We start from the raw sequence: 21,690 nt of genomic DNA, 5'->3' as shown, positions 1-21,690 counted from the left end.
ACGGATGTTTCCCGTGCATTGGGGACCGCAATTGCGGTCCCCAATGCACGGAACGGCCGCTCAACAGCCGTGTGCATGAAGCCTTAAAGACATAGTGCATACATTATTACTAAACAGCAACCGTTTTCTGCTCGGGACATAAGGGCAAAATAAGCACATGACACAGTTCACTCAGGCATAATACTAAAGCACAGTGCTAGCAGTATTTTAGGGTGTTTCCTCCGCACCTTACATTAGTACAGTCTGCTGTGGCGGAATGTTGATGACATGATGAATGTCCACTGCTGTTAATGGGTGCAATGTATTTTCTCAAGCTCCCCGTGTCATTGCTGCAGGGGAACTGAACATTTAGAGGGGTTGTCTGATTTCAGGATGACACCAATCAAGGAAATTTGCCTACAATAAAGATGTGATCATTACTTACCTGGCAGATCCCTCGTCACTTCTCTGGTTTTCCCAACTGGAATCTGTTTACCTGACTGCAGCGGTGTTATGTCGACAACACATGACTGCTTCATATAATCACTGGCCCTAGCAGTGCACCAAAGTGGCCAGTGATTGGCTGCAGCAATCATGTGTTGTTCACGTGATAGTAAGTAAGTAATGATCAATTCTTTATTGGATCCCCTCTGTCATTCGTTTTTCTCCTGATTCTAGACAACCTCTAACTGTGGTGGCTCCCTGTCATTAATTTGCTGTGTTGGGAGATTTGCAATATAGACAGTCTCATTAAGGTATTTTTTCAAAATTTTTTTGTTCCTTCCCTCAAACTATAGGGGGGTATCCTTGATAAACTCGGAGTATTGAACATTGTGCAGCTTTTTCGTTTTCTGCAAAACGTCTCCAAGCCTAAACTAAAGGATGATCCAATGGTCTTCAAGAAAGACTTACAATTTCACGGAGTACCGGTGAGAATCTACCAGCCCCGAGATCCTTCAGTTCGTGGCAGAAAAGGAGTCATGTTCTTTCATGGGGGAGGTTTCACGTATGGAAGTATTGGTAAGCCAAACCTTGTGGTTTAATGATGGATCCAATAGAAAGCTTATTTTACCTAACAAATACCAGGATATCAGGAGACACTTAGTCATGAGGCTATAATACACATTAGATTGTTGCCCACTGAAATTCATAGGATCAGATGATGCAGTGGCATAGGATGCCCATTAGAACCGATCATATGTTTTACTGTATATTTCTGTATAATGAACCACAGCAAACTACAATTTGCTATATAGTGAAAAAGGGTATACTGGCCCCGTGTATGCATTCTTTTAGCATATGCATGGTGAATGAGTCCCTGTAGATAAGTTCAGGGTATTTTCTTCCTTTGGTGTCCCAAATTTTCCTTTTTACATATTGGAAAGTATGAATACATTAAATCTTTACATAGGTCATACAGGTTAGATTTCAACCTGACCTATCCTGTTCATTGTTCCCATAGACATATTTTATCAGATCTAATGTAACTTCTTAGAATTCGCAACAAAACCGAATTTCCTTGCTCTTTGTGGTAACCAGGGGCGTTGCTAGGGTCTCAAAAGATCCAGGGCCCAAGCCTCAAAGAATATTGCCCAATTCTCTAAGTCAACCAATCGCCCCCCCCAACCCCTCCCCCTGCAAACACTAGCACTGAAGACATTTTACTGTACTTGCTAAACAGCTATACAGCAGCATGTACCATTCACATTCAGTGCCTCCCAGGTGACGTCTCCTCTCATGTAGATCTTCTCTGTCATCATCTTCTCCATTCGGTCCTGATAACTTCTCTCAGCCGAGCCTCGTTTCTGCAGAGTGTGAAACACAGACATCTTAGCTTCCTCACTTTTCTCTACCCCAAATACTATCCTGAAGAAAAATGAGTGCCCCCCATAATAATAGTGCTCCTCATAGTCCCACCAATAGTAATTCTCTTATAGAATGCCCTCATTAGTAATTCTGCCCCCTACAGTGCCCCCAACAGTGATAGTGCTCCCAAGAGTTCCTCCATTAGTAGAAGAGCCCTCCGATATTAATAATGTCCTTACAGAGCCTCTAGTAGATATAAGGCCCCCCTATTGAAGTCCCTCCTATAGAGCCCCCAGTAGTAATATGAACGCTTAATGTCCTCTGGATTTAAAATGTCCCCACAGTGCCCCCAGTATTTATAATACCCCTACTGTTATAATGCTCACCCTGAAGTGCCCCAGTATTTATATCGCCCCCTACTGTCATAATGCCCACACAGTGCCCCCAGTATTTATATTGCCCTCTACTGTTATAATGCTCGCCTTGAAGTGCCCCCAGTATTTATAATGCCAATTGCAGTACCCCCTGTAGTTATATTCCTCCGTTTACTGTCCTCAGAAATTATAATTCCTCAGCCCCTCCACCATACAATCCCATGTAAATAACATTATTTCCCTCCTCCGCCAGAGTCCCATGTAAATACCATCACACTATCTCTCCAGCCCCCTCCAATATACAGTCCCATGTAAATAACATCACTTCACCCCACTGTCCCACATAAATAACTTCCGCCCTAACATACAGTTCCAGTTAAATAACTACAACTCCCAACATTGCTCTGCCTCTCACACTGAGTAATCTACCCTTTCACTTACCTCTCCTCAGAACCTCACCACAGCTTCTTCCCAGGACTTCTCTTCACTGCTTTGCCTTCCTCTCCTACACTGGTCACATGATGGTGACATCATCGCAGGTCCTTTACAGCTACTGCATTTAGAACTTATCACATGGACTGTGATGTCATCACAGGTCCTTCAGCTCTTACAAAGCATTAGATTCAATTGTATTGCCGTCCTGAGGATGGCAATACAGTGGGATCTATCTGGCAGGCAGTACATTTGGGGCCTGGGACAAAACATCAGGGGCCCAGGCCCCGAATGTTTTAACCTAGCAACGCCCCTGGGGGTAACAAATTGTTTTTTTCCTAAAATGGCAGCTACACAAAGCGAAAGTAAGAAGCCCGGGAATGCAAGATCACCCACAATGCTATGTAGCCAGCCAATCTGCAGATAGCCATCCCCTTTGATATCACAGCCCCATAAAAGCTTCATCCCGCGCGGTTTCGGCCATTTCACTGTGAACTGAGCTTAGGGAGAGATGTGACTTATGCACTAGGGACAGTGTTGCAGAAAACAGTTAAAAAAAGAATATTGGAGAATGAGAGTGCAGGGAGAGGTTTTTGGAGACTATAGTGAGAGCATACAGTGGGGGAAATAATTATTTGACCCCTCACTGATTTTGTAAGTTTGTCCAATGACAAAGAAATGAAAAGTCTCAGAACAGTATCATTTCAATGGTAGGTTTATTGTAACAGTGGCAGATAGCACATCAAAAGGAAAATCGAAAAAATAACTTTAAATAAAAGATAGCAACTGATTTGCATTTCATTGAGTGAAATAAGTATTTGAACCCTCTAACAAAAAAAGACTTAATACTTGGTGGAAAAACCCTTGTTTGCAAGCACAGAGGTCAAACGTTTCTTGTAATTGATGACCAAGTTTGCGCACATTTTAGGAGGAATGTTGGTCCACTCCTCTTTGCAGATCATCTCTAAATCCCTAAGGTTTCGAGGCTGTCTCTGTGCAACTCTGAGCTTGAGCTCCCTCCATAGGTTTTCGATTGGATTAAGGTCCGGAGACTGACTAGGCCACTCCATGACCTTAATGTGCTTCTTCTTGAGCCACTCCTTTGTTGCCTTTGCTGTATGTTTTGGGTCATTGTCGTGCTGGAACACCCATCCACGACCCATTTTCAGTTTCCTGGCAGAGGGAAGGAGGTTGTCGCTCAGGATTTCACGATACATGGCTCCGTCCATTTTCCCGTTTATGCGAATAAGTTGTCCTGTGCCCTTAGCAGAAAAACACCCCCAAAGCAAAATGTTTCCACCCCCATGCTTGACGGTGGGGACGGTGTTTTGGGGGTCATAGGCAGCATTTTTCTTCCTCCAAACACAGCGAGTTGAGTTAATGCCAAAGAGCTCTATTTTGGTCTCATCAGACCACAGCACCTTCTCCCAGTCACTCTCTGAATCATTCAGGTGTTCATTGGCAAACTTCAGACGGGCCTGCACATGTGCCTTCCTGAGCAGGGGGACCTTGCGAGCCCTGCAGGATTTTAATCCATTGCGGTGTAATGTGTTTCCAATGGTTTTCTTGGTGACTGTGGTCCCTGCTAATTTGAGGTCATTAACTAACTCCTCCCGTGTAGTTCTAGGATGCTTTTTCACCTTTCTCAGAACCATTGACACCCCACGAGGTGAGATCTTGCGTGGAGCCCCAGAGCGAGGTCGATTGATGGTCATTTTGTGCTCCTTCCATTTTCGAACAATCGCATCAACAGTTGTCACCTTCTCTCCCAGCTTCTTGCTAATGGTTTTGTAGCCCATTCCAGCCTTGTGCAGGTCTACAATTTTGTCTCTGACATCCTTGGACAGCTCTTTGGTCTTTCCCATGTTGGAGAGTTTGGAGTCTGCTTGATTGATTGATTCTGTGGACAGGTGTCTTTTATACAGGTGACTAGTTAAGACAGGTGTCCTTAATGAGGGTGACTAATTGAGTAGAAGTGTCTAACCACTCTGTGGGAGCCAGAACTCTTAATGGTTGGTAGGGGTTCAAATACTTATTTCACTCAATGAAATGCAAATCAGTTGCTATCTTTTATTTAAAGTTATTTTTTCGATTTTCCTTTTGATGTGCTATCTGCCACTGTTACAATAAACCTACCATTGAAATGATACTGTTCTGAGACTTTTCATTTCTTTGTCATTGGACAAACTTACAAAATCAGTGAGGGGTCAAATAATTATTTCCCCCACTGTAGGTAGACTCCAGGGACAGTGCAGGCTGAGTGTAATCGCCCTGTGCGATCCATTCCTACTTAATCTGTTAATATACACTTACCTAAAGAATTATTAGGAACACCATACTAATACGGTGTTGGACCCCCTTTTGCCTTCAGAACTGCCTTAATTCTACGTGGCATTGATTCAACAAGGTTCTGATAGCATTCTTTAGAAATGTTGGCCCATATTGATAGGATAGCATCTTGCAGTTGATGGAGATTTGAGGGATGCACATCCAGGGCACGAAGCTCCCGTTCCACCACATCCCAAAGATGCTCTATTGGGTTGAGATCTGGTGACTGTGGGGGCCATTTTAGTACAGTGAACTCATTGTCATGTTCAAGAAACCAATTTGAAATGATTCGATCTTTGTGACATGGTGCATTATCCTGCTGGAAGTAGCCATCAGAGGATGGATACATGTTCTCATTCTGTTTACGCCAAATTCGGACTCTACCATTTGAATGTCTCAACAGAAATCGAGACTCATCAGACCAGGCAACATTTTTTCAGTCTTCAACAGTCCAATTTTGGTGAGCTTGTGCAAATTCTAGCCTCTTTTTCCTATTTGTAGTGGAGATGAGTGGTACCCGGTGGGGTCTTCTGCTGTTGTAGCCCATCCGCCTCAAGGTTGTGCATGTTGTGGCTTCACAAATGCTTTGCTGCATACCTCAGTTGTAACGAGTGGTTATTTCAGTCAACGTTGCTCTTCTATCAGCTTGAATCAGTCGGCCCATTCTCCTCTGACCTCTAGCATCCACAAGGTATTTTTGCCCACAGGACTGCCGCATACTGGATGTTTTTCCCTTCTCACACCATTCTTTGTAAACCCTAGAAATGGTTGTGCGTGAAAATCCCAGTAACTGAGCAGATTGTGAAATACTCAGACCGGCCCGTCGGCACCAACAACCATGCCACACTCAAAATTGCTTAAATCACCTTTCCCATTCTGACATTCAGTTTGGAGTTCAGGAGATTGTCTTGACCAGGACCACCCCCCTAAATGCATTGAAGCAACTGCCATGTGATTGGTTGACTAGATAATTGCATTAATGAGAAATAGAACAGGTGTTCCTAATAATTCTTTAGGTGAGTGTATATATACAGTACAGACCAAAAGTTTGGACACACCTTCTCATTCAAAGATATTTCTTTATTTTCATGACTATGAAGGCATCAAAACTATGAATTAACACATGTGGAATTATATACATAACAAACAAGTGTGAAACAACTGAAAAAATGTCATATCCTAGGTTCTTCAAAGTAGCCACCTTTTGCTTTGATTACTGCTTTGCACACTCTTGGCATTCTCTTGATGAGCTTCAAGAGGTAGTCCCCTGAAATGGTCTTCCAACAGTCTTGAAGCAGTTCCCTTTTGCCTTCACTCTGCGGTCCAGCTCACCCCAAACCATCTCAATTGGGATCAGGTCCGGTGACTGTGGAGGCCAGTTCATCTGGCGCAGCACCCCATCACTCTCCTTCATGGTCAAATAGCCCTTACTTTCAAAGTTTTCCCAATTTTTCGGCTGACTGACTGACCTTCATTTCTTAAATTGATGATGGCCACTCGTTTTTCTTTACTTAGCTGCTTTTTTTCTTGCCATAATACAAATTGTAACAGTCTATTCAGTAGGACTATCAGCTGTGTATCCACCTGACTTCTCCTCAACGCAACTGATGGTCCCAACCCCATTTATAAGGCAAGAAATCCCACTTATTAAACCTGACAGGGCACACCTGTGAAGTGAAAACCATTTCAGGGGACTACCTCTTGAAGCTCATCAAGAGAATGCCAAGAGTGTGCAAAGCAGTAATCAAAGCAAAAGGTGGCTACTTTGAAGAACCTAGAATATGACATATTTTCAGTTGTTTCACACTTGTTTGTTATGTATATAATTCCACATGTGTTAATTCATAGTTTTGATGCCTTCAGTGTGAATCTACAATTTTCATAGTCATGAAAATAAAGAAAACTCTTTGAATGAGAAGGTGTGTCCAAACTTTTGGTCTGTACTGTATATATAGAAAAAAAGAGAAAAGTGTGGTAGCACCGTCTGATAAAGAGAAAAGTGGGTGCAACTGGCCCAATTGGGAATGAGCAAACCCAGTATATAAAATTGAAAAAACGGGCAGCACTCAATATGGGTAAATAAATTCTTTTTTCATTTTTACTTTTTGGAGTGCTGCCCGTTTTTTTCAATTATATATACAGTATATATATATATATATATATATATATATTATACACTGCCTGTCCAAAAAAAAATGTCGCCACCAAACAAAAAAAGATTCTCAAAGGTCTAGACTCTGTGGTGGCCAATCCATGTGTGAAAATGATGTCTCATGCTCCCTGAACCTTTCTCAATTTTGAGCCCGATGAATCCTGGCATTGTCATCTTGGAATATGCCCGTGTCATCAGGGAAAAAGATATCGAACCCCTATAAAGACCCCCCCCCCCCCCCCCAATGCCCGGGCACCTCATATAGGTTATACTTAACCCCGTCCCCGGCATCCACGTCACTCCAGATCCCTGCATGGCTGCTGCATCTCCACGCCGCACGGAACATCTGGCGACGGGAAGGGGCAGTCAATTTTCGCAACGGGAATGATACTCCCTAGCATCTGGTGACGGTAAGGGGCAGTCAATAGCGGGTCGCAATGGCAGCGAAACTCCATAGCATCGCAGGTGACGCTAGCCTGCTATTGGCTGTCCAACCTACCCCCCTGGATGTTTTGATCCGCGAGACGGGGAGATGCAGCGGTGGCCGTACGGGGATCAGGAGCGACGTGGGTCCCATGGAGCTGGGTAAGTATAATCTATTTGAGGGGCCCGGTCATTAGTGGGGTCATTATAGAGGTTGGATAATCCCTTTTAATCTGTTAATATATTTATATATTTTATGTGTGTCGGACTCAGTCTTAACAGGCGGTCTAATATAGTACCACATTTATCTTGTTCATCTGCTGCACTATTCATACTTAATCTGTTCTGTTATACATAGACTCACTGTGCATCAGACTCACCAGGCAATCTAATATATTGCTGCATTTCTTGTTTACTTGCTGCGCCATTCAAACTTAATCTATTACATTACTGATTCAGTTACTGTACACTATGGCCAATAGTTGCCTGTGCTCTCCAAAGGAACAGTCAGTGGCAAAAATTTAGCTGTAGCCGGCACAAGTAGCAGTAGAAGAAGGGTTGATGGTAGCAGCAGCTGCAGCAAAAGGGCAAAGCTGCCACTGACATCCTCTGGTCGTGTTTTGACCAACAATCCAGCTGCACTGAAATGGTTGATTCTCTTTTCAACATCATCTCAGGTGACACACAACCAGGAATCGGTGGGCTCCTCTGACACCACGCTTAATTGGCATGGCTCAGGAACTGCCTCTGTGCCCGCCTCTTGCTTTTGCTGCTACTTCTTTTAGCCAAGTAAGGTATGCCACCAGCTCTGCTCTGCTTTTCAGCGAGGATGAGTTTTTTGAGGACAGTCAACAGTTACAGGCCAGCACAGACTTGGAGGAGAGGTCCGCTGCGGACTCTTCTATGTGTGCAACTGCCGATGATGACAGTCGGATGGAAGCACATGTTGCGAGAGGTTAGGGACGTGCGCAAGACAGGTGAGGGTGACATTAGTGAGGAACAAACCGATGTAGATGATGTAGTCGATCACACATGGGAACAGGGTGAAGAGTAGCGTGCCGTGAGACAGCAGGGTAGAAGCATGCCCTTGAGGTGTAAGCTGTAGGAGATATGCAGCCAAATGCAGGAGTAGTACACCATCTGCTACTCAGGAGACTACCTGTGAGGAAACCAGTTGTAGGTTCATATAAGCAGCAGCAGGCAGGCATCACGCAGTGGTGGAGGAAAAATGCCATACTCAGCAGTGTGGAAATTTTTCAGCATATCGCTAGCGGAACGTTAGCATGGTGTAATGCAAGATATGTGGGCTGAAGGTGAAGCGCAGCCAGGGTGCTTATGTTGGCACAACAGCCCTGCATCAACACATGGAGCATCACCATAAAGTGGTGATGGAAAACCGTGAAACTCAACCACTGCATCTCCCACCGCCACGCACCCCCTCTCCAGCAGTCAGGGGTCGCCATGACAAAAGGAAACTGTTGTTTCTTCCCATCGACTTTTAACGTTGTCTATAGATTCTGATGCTCCTCCTCCTACTCCTCGTCACTTGTTTCAACAGCAGTTGATCACCAAGGCGATTGCTAAAAGACAACAGTATGCGTGTACTCATCCAACAGCGCAGAAGCGGAACTTGCGCCTGGCTAAGTTGCTGGTACTACAGTCCCTTCCTTTCCCTGTAGTTGACTCTGCACATTTCAGAGAACTGAGGAGGTGGTGATGGTGAGTACAATAAAGGAATTCAAGAGGGGCCTGGATGTATTTCTGGAGCGTAATAATATATTACAGGCTATAGCTACTAGAGAGGGGTTGTTGATCCAGGGAGTTAGTCTGATTGCCTGATTGGAGTCGGGAAGGAATTTTTTATTCCCCTAAAGTGGGGAAAATTGGCTTCTACCTCAGTTTTTTTTTTTGCCTTCCTCTGGATCAACTAGCAGGATAACAGGCCGAACTGGATGGACAAATGTATTTTTTCGGCCTTATGTACTATGTTACTATGTTACTATGATGGCTTGTGCGCACTCTCCAAGGTGGAGAGTCCCAAGCTGACATTACTTTTCCAAAAAATCTGTACCAGCGCTGCACACGTACGTTGAGCAGAAGATGGGCCAGTACTTGGGCCTCTCTGTGTCTAGTAGAGCTCATGCCAGCAATAACGTATGGAGTTACAACTACAGTATGGTCAAGGACAACATATGTCATTCACAGCCCACTGGGTAAATATGGTTCCGGACCAGGCACACCAGCAACTTGGCCAGGTGATGGCAATGCCACCTCCGCGTTGTCATGCTGGGATTTCTAAACCAATGTCCTCCTCTGCCTCCTCATCCTCCACTTTGTCCTCATCCTCCAATGTACAGTAGAAACAGTTCACAGTCATTCTCCAGCATATCACCTATGTAAAGCTAGGAGTTGTCACATGGTTCTGTACCTAGTTAGCCTGGGCGACCGCAGTCACACTGGGAAGGAACTGCTAAGCATCATCAATAAAGAAATCAAACACTGACTGTCTCCTCGCCAACTGGAGATGGGAACCTTGGTTACTGATAACGGGAAGAACATTTTGTCTGCACTACATCAGGGAGGACAGACCCATGTGCCCTGCATGGCGCACATCTTCAATCTTGTTGTCACCTGGTGCCTCAAGTCTTCCATTGAACTGCAAGAGCTACTAAAAATGTCTAGGAAACTGTGCATGCCCTTCAGACACTGCTCTTCCCCAACATCGCCTGATATGCGACGTTTCCACCCGTTCCACGTTACATATGTTAGACCGCCTGTACAACCAGAGGAAGGCAGTCAATGATTTCCTAATGCAGCAGACGGACAGGTCTACTCCCCAATGTAACTTCCACGTTAGCCAGTAGCAGCTCATGCGTAACATGTGCCGTTTGCTCAGGCCCTTTGAGGAGGCCATTTTATTTGTCAGGTAGGCAGAGGATGAATGATGTAATTCCACTTCTTGTCCTGGAGGGGAAGCTGAAAAATTTGATTGGCGAGGGGACAAAAGATGTGGCACCTACATCTCACGCCCTTATCTGCCCAAGTAACAAGAGCGGAGCTGGAGGGCGAAGACTACGCACATGACCCCAGCAGACTGTGGCAGTATGCATTGCAGATATAGGCAGGGAAGCCCTCCAAGTCCCTTGTGCAAATGGCCAAATGCATGCTTTCTTGTATGCTTACTGTCAGGATTCGGCAGAGGAATGACTACAGGCTATCCACATTGGTAGACCCTCGCTACCGGTTAAAAACAGGGGCATTTTTTAGACCTTCTGAGAGAGATGCAAAAATGAACTACTACAGAGACTTTCTGTGTAGATGGTTGATCACTGCCTACAAGCACCATCACAAGTCCTCACGAACGTCTGACCAGGGGGGCCGTCTTCACTCGCGCTCCACTGCCATAACTGGTTGGAGAAGTGGGGTCGGCGGGCAGGAGCAGCACCAGCTCCAAATGCAGCAACTTCAGTCTGGAGTATCTATGATGAGCAGTTTTCTTCAGCCACCTACTAAAGAAACCACCCAGCAGCACATGCAGCAGAACCTCAACCAGGAGGTGGTGGCATACATGAATTGCACCCTGTCACCCATGATCCAAGATCCCCTGGACTACAGGGCATGCAAACTTGAATTGTGTATGCAACTGGATGAATTTACCATGGGCATGCTTTCCTGCCCGGCCAGTAGTGTGGCAGTAGTGGCGTTCAGTGCTGTGGGGGGGGGGGGGCATAGTTACCCCAAGGAGAACTCGCCTTTCCACCTAAAATGTGGAGAGATTGACCTTTTGTGAAGATGAATCAGGCGTGGATCAGCCAGGATTTCCACACGCCAGTGCCTAATGCATCAGACTAGATCATTCTGGTTGCCACACCCAAACTCCGAGACTAACCTTCATAATGATGAATCTGTCGTGGATCAACTAGGATTTCCAGACGCCAGTACCATTTTGCCACTAATGATCATACTGTAGTGTGCTGACACACCAGAATATTCTGCAAAATGGGCCATTACTTCTGGCCACGTGCTGCTGCCACCCACCGGCTGCCTCCTGCTTCTACTGCCATTCCTACAAAGGGGCTTCTTGGTTTACTGATATGTACATGTTAAATTTAAAAAAAAAGATATGCATGCCTGATGGATCAGAAGAGCGGAAAAATAAACAGTGATGCTAACACATTACTTTCACTGCTGCTGCCCCCACCCCCTCCACGCATGGGGCCACTACTGATGCTTCCACCTTTCCCACTCTGTCATAGGATTATTACTGTCACTGCCACCTTCCCCACTCTGCCATGGGGCCACTACTGCCGCTGCTGCCAGCACCGTCCCCACTCTATCAAGGGGCCACTACTACTGCTGACACCTCCCCCACTCTATTATGGCACCACTACTGCTGCCACCACCGTTCCTAATCTGTCATGGGGCCACTACTGCTGCTTCCACCTTTCCCATTCTGTCATGGGACCACTACTGTCACTGCCACCTTCCCCACTCTGTCATGGGGCCACTACTGCCAGCACTGTCCCCACTCTGTCATGTGGCCACTACTACTGCTGACACCTCCCCCACTGTATTATGGTGCCACTACTGCTGCTGCCACATCCATTCCTGCTCTGTCATGGGGCCACTACTGCTGCTTCCACCTTTCCCATTCTGTCATGGGACCACTACTGTCACTGCCACCTTCCCCACTCTGTCATGGGGCCACTACTGCTGCTGACACCTCCCCCACTCTATTATAGCGCCACTACTGCCGCTGCTGCTGCCTGCACCGTTCCTACTCTGTCATGGAGCCACTACTGCTGCTGCCACTGTCCCCACTCTGCTGCTGCTGCCAACACCGTCCCCACTCTGTCATGGCCCACTGCTGCTGCAGCCACTGCCCCCACTCTGTCATGGGGCACTAATGTCACTGCCACCTCCCCCACTCTGTCATGGTGCCACTACTGCCGCTGCTGCCACCACCACCACTATTCCCACTCTGTCATGGAACCACTACTGCTGATGCCACCATCCCCACTCTGTTATAGTGCCACTATTGTCACTGTCACTACCACCTTCCCCACTCTGTCATGGGGCCACTACTGCGGCTGCTGCTCCTGCCAGCACGTTCCCACTTTGTCATGTGGCTGCTACTGCTGCTACTGTTCTCACTCTGTCATGGGGCCACTACTGCGGCTGTCACTGTCCCCACTGTCATGGGGACAGTACTGTCATTGTCACCTTCCCCACTCTGCCATGGGGCCACTACTGCCATCACCATTCCTACTCTGTCATGGGGTTACTAATGCTGCTGCCACCGTCCCCACTCTGCCATGGGGCCACTACTGTCATTGCTGCTGCCACCATCCCCACTCTGTCATGGGGCCACTTTTGTCACTGCCACTGCTGCTGTTGCCACCCTTCCCACTCTATCATGGGGCCACTACATGAATCTTAGGGCACTGCACAGTTAAGTCCACTGCGATAAATTATGGACTGCCACAACTTGTATTACAAGAAAAAAATCAATCTCCACTACTTTATTTGCGCTGCCTCCATTTCTTTAATTTGTTACACTAAGGAGCCATCTGGACACAGCTCTTACAAGGGCGCGCATTGGTCTTTTACTGTACTGAAGGGTGCTGCATGCTTTTCTTTTTGTTAAACTGAAGGGATTAGCTATTAATCTTGGTGCACACTGTTACTGCCACTGCTGCTGACAACTTGAATCTTGGTGCACTGCACAGTTAAGTCCATGGTGATAAATTAGGCCTGATGCTTTTTTTGACCTGTAATACTTGCGCACAATAATTCGACAGCTAACAGAAGGGATTAGCTATGAATCTTGGTACCCTGCACAGTGATGTAGCCAGTGATAAATTACAACTGCTTGTAATACTGATGGCACAGTACCTACAGAGCGGATTATGTGATACTTGCAGTGTCCCACTAAGCTTACGTGGGCACTGCAAAAGCTTGTTGTTGTTATCTGTAATATCATGCTGTATTGTATTATTATGTGAAATCCCTTTTTACCAGGCTGTCAGGTGCATTACATACATTCCACCACTAGATGGGGGTAGCACCACAGTATATATAGGACAGTTCAGGCCTAGTTAGGGAGTTGGGATAATTTAGTGGTTGAGTACAGGACTTTGGAGGAGGTAGGAGAGGTCTCCTCTCCTCTCAAGCTCTCTTGGGCTCCACGGCCCAGAGGAGCCATCGTTGGATCTCAGTAGCAAGCCAGGAAGTCAGGCAGAAGAAAAGTCTCTATTCTACCATCCACTCTTTAGGAGTAGCAAGTGAATCTTGGTCAAATTTATCAGTGGATAAAGACAAAGGAAGGACAAAGCCATTATTCTAGGCTCTAGGTGCCTTTGTATCTACAATGCTGTCCATAATTATTCATACCCCAGGCAAATTTTGACTTAAAGTTACTTTTATTCAACCAGCAAGTAATAAGGCACACAAAAGCTCGCTTGGCCTTTGCAAAAGCTCATCTGGACAAAGAAGAAGACTTCTGGTCTTCTGTGATATGGTCAGATGAAACAAAAATTAAATTGTTTGGTCACAATGATGTTTCCTTCATTTGGTTTAAAAAAGGAGAAGCCTTCAACCCAAAGAACACCATCCCCACTGTCAAACATGGTGGTGGGAACCTAATGCTTTGGGGGTGTTTTTCAGCCAATGGACCAGGGAACCTAATCACAGTAAACGGCACCATGAAAAAAGAGCAATACATGAGGATTCTCAACGACAACATCAGGCAGTCTGCAGAGAAACTTGGCCTTGGGCACCAGTAGACATTTCAGCATGACAATGACCCAAAACACACAGCAAAAGTGGTGAAGAAATGGTTAGCAGACAACAACATTAACGTTTTGGAGTAGCCCAGCCAGAGTCCAGACTTGAATCCAATTAAGAATCTGTGGAGGGAGCTAAAGATCAGGGTGATGGCAAGAAGACCCTCCAACCTGAAAGATTCGGAGCTCATTGCTAAAGATGAATGGGCAAAAATACCTGTGGAAACATGCAAAAAGCGGGTCTGCAATTATAGGAAGCGTTTCATTGCTGTAATAACCAATAAAGGCTTTTCTATTAATTATTGAGATGCATATGAATAATTGTGGACTGGACACTTTTTGCTCAAATGTAAATAAAAGCTGAGAATTTTTTTCCCCTCCACAATAATGCCTCTTGTACATCGTCTTATTATCTTTTGGGAGACACCTATATCATTTCCCGTCAAAAAATTACTTGCTGGTTGAATAAAAGTAACTAAGTCAAAATTTGCCTGGGGTATGAATAATTATGGGTAGCAGTGTAGGTGAAGGACTTATTAGCTTCCGGCAGCATCAACGTTATTCTAAGGACAGATATGATTTCTGTTGCATCGCTTGTGTGTAGAATAGGACTTGAACTACCTCAACTGAGACTGAAGCCAGGCAAAGAGCTGAATATCAGTGAGTACATAACTAACTACCCTAGCCTGACACATTACTACCAGCACAGCCTGTTAATGGGATTAATCACATCCAACTTGCATGTGTATCAGAGACTTTGCACCATCAAGGTGCTGGCGTCACGACAGTACCTAAGTCAGGGGCCCAGCTGCACAAGCACTCAGAAACCCATTCACCAACAAGGGCACCTCGATCACTACCTGGCCGGTGTCCCCTGTAATAGAGTGTGCCCCGGAGAATCCAGTGCTGTTCTCCCCTTCACTGCACTGCTTGCCCAGGGAGGCGTCTGCACAACCGTGAGTAATCGATGAACTGTTTGTACACTTCGGCCCACCGTGAATCTCGCACGTTCTACCCCTGCGGACTGGCATGTTGCATACTTACTGAACGGATTATAAAGTATGAATGTGGGTGCACTAGAACGTAACACACACAGCGATACACTTCCCCTACACTTTCCCTGCAATCTCCTTTCAGTTCAAGTTCCAAGCCTTCACACTGAGATTGGACCAAGTGGGATGAATATGATTAGGCAGAGGGTGGCCTGGGCATACCAGATTTATCACGATTTGTGACAAATTAATTCGTAACAAATTCTTGACGAAGTTCGGAAAATTGTCAGAATCAAATTTTTCAAAAACGTCGCTCATCTCTAGCTATAATTGGTCATATGTTCCAATTAATATCAGAAGCATCTAATGGATGAGAGAGCACTTTTAAAATCTTTCTCTTTGTTTTTTACATGTCTTAACATAGGAAGACTCTTTGACACTGGTGGACATTGATCCCAGGTACTAATATCTTGTATATTTGGTTTTAGACAGCTATGACCTTTTCTGCACATATCTAACAAAGAATTCTGGAGCAGTGGTCATCTCTGTTGGGTAAGGTGGCATAATTCCGCTAACATTTCCTTATTTAATTGATTATAGTGACCATATGTTGTGTGTAATTTTCATGAGTTAACTTTTCAGTACTTTGACAATTTGACAGCTAGTGTGGATAAAATACAGTTGTTTTCAAAATTATTCAACCCCCACTGAAATTGAGTGTTTTGGCCAGTTTGACATTGATTTTGATAATTTCAGTCATCTTGTTTACAATTAAATCAAAGAGGCACTTGTAAGTCGGACAAATATAACATAACATTTATAATGAAATAACCACAAATGTCTTTTCTGTGCTCACATCATTATCAGTTTTATTCAACCCCCAAGTGACATTCAATCTTAGTACTTAGTACAACAACCTTTTCCAGTTATAACAGCTTTTAAATGTGAAGCATAGCTTGACACAAGTGTCTTGCAGCGATCTACGGGTATCTTGCCCATTCTTCATGGGCAAAAGCCTCCAGTTCAGTCACATTCTTAGGCTTGCGCGCTGCAACTGCTTTCTTTAAGTCCCACCAGAGGTTCTCAATCGGATTTAAGTCTGGTGACTGCGATGGCCACTTCAAAATGTTCCAGCCTTTAATCTGCAACCATGCTCTAGTGGACTTGGAGGTATGCTTGGGATCATTGTCCTGTTGAAAGTCCAACGTCTCCCAAGCCTCAGGTTTGTGACGGACTGCATCACATTTTCATCCAATATCTCCTGGTACTGAAGAGAATTCATGGTACCTTGCACACACTGATGCTTCCCTGTACCTGTAGAAGCAAAACAGCCCCAAAGCATGATTGACCCCCCACCATGCTTCACAGTAGGCAAGGTGTTCTTTTCTTCATAGGCCTTGTTCTTCCTCCTCCAAACATAGCGTTGATCCATGGGCCCAAACAGTTCTAATTTTGTTTCATCAGTCCACAGAACACTATCCCAAAACTTTTGGGGTTTGTCCACATGACTTTTGGCTTACTGCAGTCCGACTCTTCTTATTCTTTGGAGACAGCAAGGGGGTGCGCCTGGGAGTTCTGGCATGGAGGCCTTCATTACGCAGTGTGCGCCTTATTGTCTGAGCTGAAACTTCAGTACCCACATCTGACAAATCCTTTTTCAGTTCCTCAGCAGTCACACGGGGACTTTTCTCCACTTTGCGCTTCAGGTAGCGCACAGCAGTCGAAGTCAGCATCTTCTTTCTGCCACGACCAGGTAGCGTTTCAACAGTGCCCTTTGCCTTGAATTTGCGAATGATGCTTCCTATGGTGTCTCTTGGTATGTTTAACATCTTTGCAATCTTCTTATAGCCATTGTCCTTCCTGTGAAGAGAAATCACCTCTTCTCTTGTCTTCCTGGACCATTCTCTTGACTTCACCATGTTTGTAAGCACACCAGTAAATGTCTAGAAGGAGCAGTCCTTTTAAATCTGCCTAATTGGTGCTTATTATGCTTGATTGCTGCTCCTTGACATCCACAGGTGTTTTCAATACCTGATCGAAAACACTTGAATGAACCTCTGTTCTTAAGAGTGGTAGTCTTTAAAGGGAACCTGTCACCGGGATTTTGTGTATAGAGCTGAGGACATGGGTTGCTAGATGGCCGCTAGCACATCCGCAATACCCAGTCCCCATAGCTCTGTGTGCTTTTTATTGTGTAAAAAAAACGATTTGATACATATGCAAATTAACCTGAGATGAGTCCTGTACGTGACTCATCTCAGGGACAGGACTCATCTCAGGTCAATTTGCATATGGATCAAATAGTTTTTTTTACACAATAAAAGCACACAGAGCTATGGGGACTCGGTATTGCGGATGTGCTAGCGGCCATCTAGCAGCCCGTGTCCTCAGCTCTATACACAAATTCCCAGTGACAGGTTCCTTTTAAGGGGTTGAATAATTGTGTCAATGAAGAAATCACAAAAAAAAACATTTAATACTGTATTACAAAAACAATTGATGTCATTTTAGTTGCATTTGGTTCTTTAAAAAGTCCTTGTAAGATTTCATTCTGAACACAATTGCAAATGTACACTAAATTCCCTAAAACCCTTTACAGCATTGGGGGTTGAATAATTTGGAACACAACTGTAAGTTGTCCATAGCAATTAATCTGATTACTGATGAAAATGAAAGTTGGAATTTGACTGATTGCCAAAAATTCAAAGACAAATTTCTTCTATTACCTTCAGGTACCGCCTGGCACCAGAACACAGATGCCCAGCCGCATTGGAGGACTGTCTCCTGGCTACAGTTCACTTTCTGAAGACAGCACAAGAACATGGAGTAGATCCATCCTCTGTTATAATATGTGGTGACAGTGCTGGGGGCAATCTCGCAGCTGGGGTTTGTCAAGCGCTTGTGGGTAGATCAGATATCCCAAAGCCTCTTGCCCAGGTGTTGATATACCCACTGGTCCAAAGGGCTGACTTCAATTTACCCTCCTACCAGCAAAACAAAATGGTGCCTTTGCTGCTCCGAGATTTTTCTTTATACAATTTAATGATGTATATAGGTGGTGATCTCTCTTTATCAAAAGATATTTTAAAGGGCAGCCATGTTCCTCCTGAAATAAGGCAAAAAATAAGCAAATGGTTGAGTTCTGAGGAGTTTAAGGTCAAAGGGTACAAACCATATATCATGGCACCCTTCAATAAAGACGTTTATGAGAAAGTTAAGAAAGCTGTTGACCTTACATGTTCTCCATTGTTCTCCGATGATAACGTTATCCGGCAACTACCAAAAGCCTACATACTAACATGTGAGTTTGATATTCTCCGTGATGATGGGTTACTCTACAAGAAACGGCTGGAGGACAATGGAGTCACGGTTACATGGCATCATGTTAAAGATGGCTTCCATGGAGTTGTCGGCTTCTTTCATCAGCCTGAGGTGGTGTGTGCAAGGCTGGCTGTGGATAATGTAATTAACTATATTAAAAACCTTTAAAACCTTGTGTCGGTTGAAAAATGTGTGAATTTTTTTTTAGTTAACACAAGATCCTATGTTTTCTGTATTAAATGACAAATTTCAGCTTTATGTTATGAGTCTATTTACTACATTGCAGCCACTGCAGGGAAATGAATTGCTGGCCACAACTTCTGAATACTTGGACATACTTATCAAAGTTGTAGTTGTTAAATTTGGGGCATGTAAGTCCCACCTCCAGGAATGCCCCAGACCCACTCAGGAATGCTCACTTATGGGTAGGGCTTAAATTAGCCCCACACATTCCAGGCGCAGGACAGCCTGAATTTGCTGGGACTATCTCTGAAAATTAGGGACAGTTGGCAGATATATAATGAAGCTCCTTCTACCCATGTACTGAGTGGCTGACGTGCTTTCATCACATGGGGGGCTGGCACTGGGTTTCCTGAAGCAAAGAGTAGTTTATCAAGAGCAATGTAACAGTACCATTTAGCAGTTAGACCGTGCTGCTGCCCTCTATGCTAAACACTGTGGACCTCATTACTATTGCACCAAAATTTGCTGCATATATGGTCCATCTAATTTTATACATATTTACAAAAAGATTAAAGGCGTTGTCCCATGAAAAATATTCTACAGTTTTTAAATCAGCATCTGGACCTGAATACTTTTGTAATTGTATGTATTTTTTGGGCATATATCTGTCGCAGATTCGGTCGCAAAGGGGATTTTTCCCCGCTCGCGCTAGGCCTCAAAAAGGGGGACTCATGTATCATTTTCTACACCTGTTTTAGGTGTAGAAAATTATCTAAATGTTTTCCAGCAAGGGAGCCGGCGCCTTTACATAACGTGGGTGCATCATGCGCCAGCGCAAGGGGTATTAAGACCGAGATCTAAAACACCAGTCTTAATAAATGACTCTATTAGTATAGACACTGAATTATTCAATGAAACCACCTGATGTTTGCTCTTTTTCTAGTTTCTCTGTCCACCTCAGTGAGGTGGGCCCACATGCTCAGTTCTTTCCTTCAACTGCCACTGACTGCAGCAGATGGGACATGTCCCCTGGGAACAGACACATTCCCTGAGCTACCAGCTTGAAACATATTTAGAAGAGCAATGAATGGGGAGATCTCTGGATTCATGTGAGGTACAGGGCAGGTTCTAGCTTTGTGAGAAAGAGGTTTCCCTGTACTACAGTATATGATCTGCAAAGAAAAATTGGGGGTCAGACAGCACATCAAGTGCGCAGGTGCGCGTTGCGATGGCTGAAAGCACAAAGGCAAAAAAATATACAATGCAATAGCACTCTGCAAACCAAATAAAGTACAATAATGCCAAAATAATAGAAAGTATTCTGGTGCAAATGGTACGCTAATAAATTTGAGATGCTTGGAAAATCATTTTGAACAAAATTATTTGAACCCGTCTGCCAAACGTCAAGGCGATCTCAGTAAGACGGGAACCTAACACTGAATACCACATTAACTAGTGCCATACTGGCCTCCCTTACATTCAGGGGATGCAGGCTCCTCATGCATGCCGAACCCACCCTATATAATGCCTCTTTGGTACCGGCCTCCATTTTGTTCAAGGAATGAGGTTCCACTAGCATGCTGAGCCCACTTTGTATTCCACCTTACCTGGTGCTAAATGGCCTCCAATACATACAGGGAGAGTAGGCTACAGCTTTATAGCTATACTAATTAAAATCAGCCTATAGGGCAGACAAGTCAATCAGGAGTGCATGACCAACAGAGTCAGCCACACCTCCAATACAAACTGCAAACAAAAATTGGGGGTCAGTCAGCACGTCCAGTGCGCAGGTGCGCGTTGCCATGGCTGAAAGCACAAAGGCAAAAAAATATACAATGTACAATGTATACAGTATATGATGTAGGATTTTCATTTTTTACTTTTATAATGGGATAACCCCTTTAATCTACACCACCTCACGCAAGGAGCCATGCCTTTGCAGGATATGGGCATGGCTTTATGTAAATAGGGGTGTGGCTTGAGATGCCAAATTTTGCACCAAAATTCTGTCAACCAGGGGCCCCAGGTGTCACACATTGAGTGCTGTTCTCATAATCCTTTTGGGCCCCTCAGGTTCCAGGGACTGTGTGCATCTCCAACTTCTGCACTACATCTAGTTATCTAGTTATGCCTCATCATCTATTATTAATCAGATTTATTGAGGGAAAAAAAAGTGCTGCAAAAATCTCAAACTTTGCATCCGATAATCTGCTGTTTATCTCAGTTAGGAAATTCCTTTGATTAAAAAATAAAAGGAGTTATTCATGAAAACAAACTGAAAAAAAATGTCTTTGTTGCCCTCGGGGCGACCCATCACAGTGCAGCTTTTATTTTTCAGGAGTATTATAAGGACTGAAAGCTACACTTTGGTTTTATGAGGAAGACAGTTTTTCTGTTAGGGCTCTTGTACACGACCATATGTATTTTGTGGTCCGCAAAAAACGTATCTGCAAAAAATACGGATGATGTCCGTGTGCATTCCATATTTTGTGGAAAACAGAACAGCTGGCCCCTAATAGAACAGTACTATCCTTGTCCATAATGCAGACAATAATAGGACATGTTCTATTTTTTGGCGGAACGGAAATACGGACATACGGAAACGGAATGCACACAGAGTAACTTCTGTTTTTTTTGCGGACCCATTGAAATGAATGGTTCCGCATATGATCCACAAAAAACAGAATGGACACGGAAAGAAAATACGTTCCTGTGCATGAAACCTTCGAAAAAAGCACACTTACCAACTTATAAATTTGGGCCATATAACTCCACCTGGGACTGCCCCCCAAATCCACAGGTCCCACCCACTTATGGGCAAGGCTTACTTAAGCCCTACCCATTTTTGGCCTGGAACAGCCCAAATTTCTAGGATTTTGTGTTGCAGTGGATTTTGTGTTGACGTTTTATGTTGT

The 21,690-nt window shown here is 44.5% G+C and overlaps 1 protein-coding gene across 1 annotated transcript in view; it reads left to right on the top strand.

Annotated features, from left to right (window-relative positions):
• LOC120998351 (arylacetamide deacetylase-like 4) overlaps positions 1–18,838 on the top strand; it is a 46,973-nt gene extending 28,135 nt beyond the window's left edge. The window contains exons 2-4 of the mRNA XM_040429021.1: positions 777–999; positions 15,760–15,823; positions 18,004–18,838. Of these exons, the coding sequence (XP_040284955.1) occupies positions 777–999; positions 15,760–15,823; positions 18,004–18,760 (1,044 nt within the window). The 3' untranslated portion in view covers positions 18,761–18,838. The remainder of the gene's footprint in view (positions 1–776; positions 1,000–15,759; positions 15,824–18,003) is intronic.
• The last annotated feature ends 2,852 nt before the right edge of the window (positions 18,839–21,690 follow it).

Source organism: Bufo bufo, chromosome 1 (assembly GCF_905171765.1).
Source record: "Bufo bufo chromosome 1, aBufBuf1.1, whole genome shotgun sequence".
Lineage (NCBI taxonomy): Eukaryota > Metazoa > Chordata > Amphibia > Anura > Bufonidae > Bufo > Bufo bufo.
The sequence above is the reverse complement of the archived record's forward strand: the minus strand, read 5'-3'. Positions and strand labels throughout refer to the sequence as shown.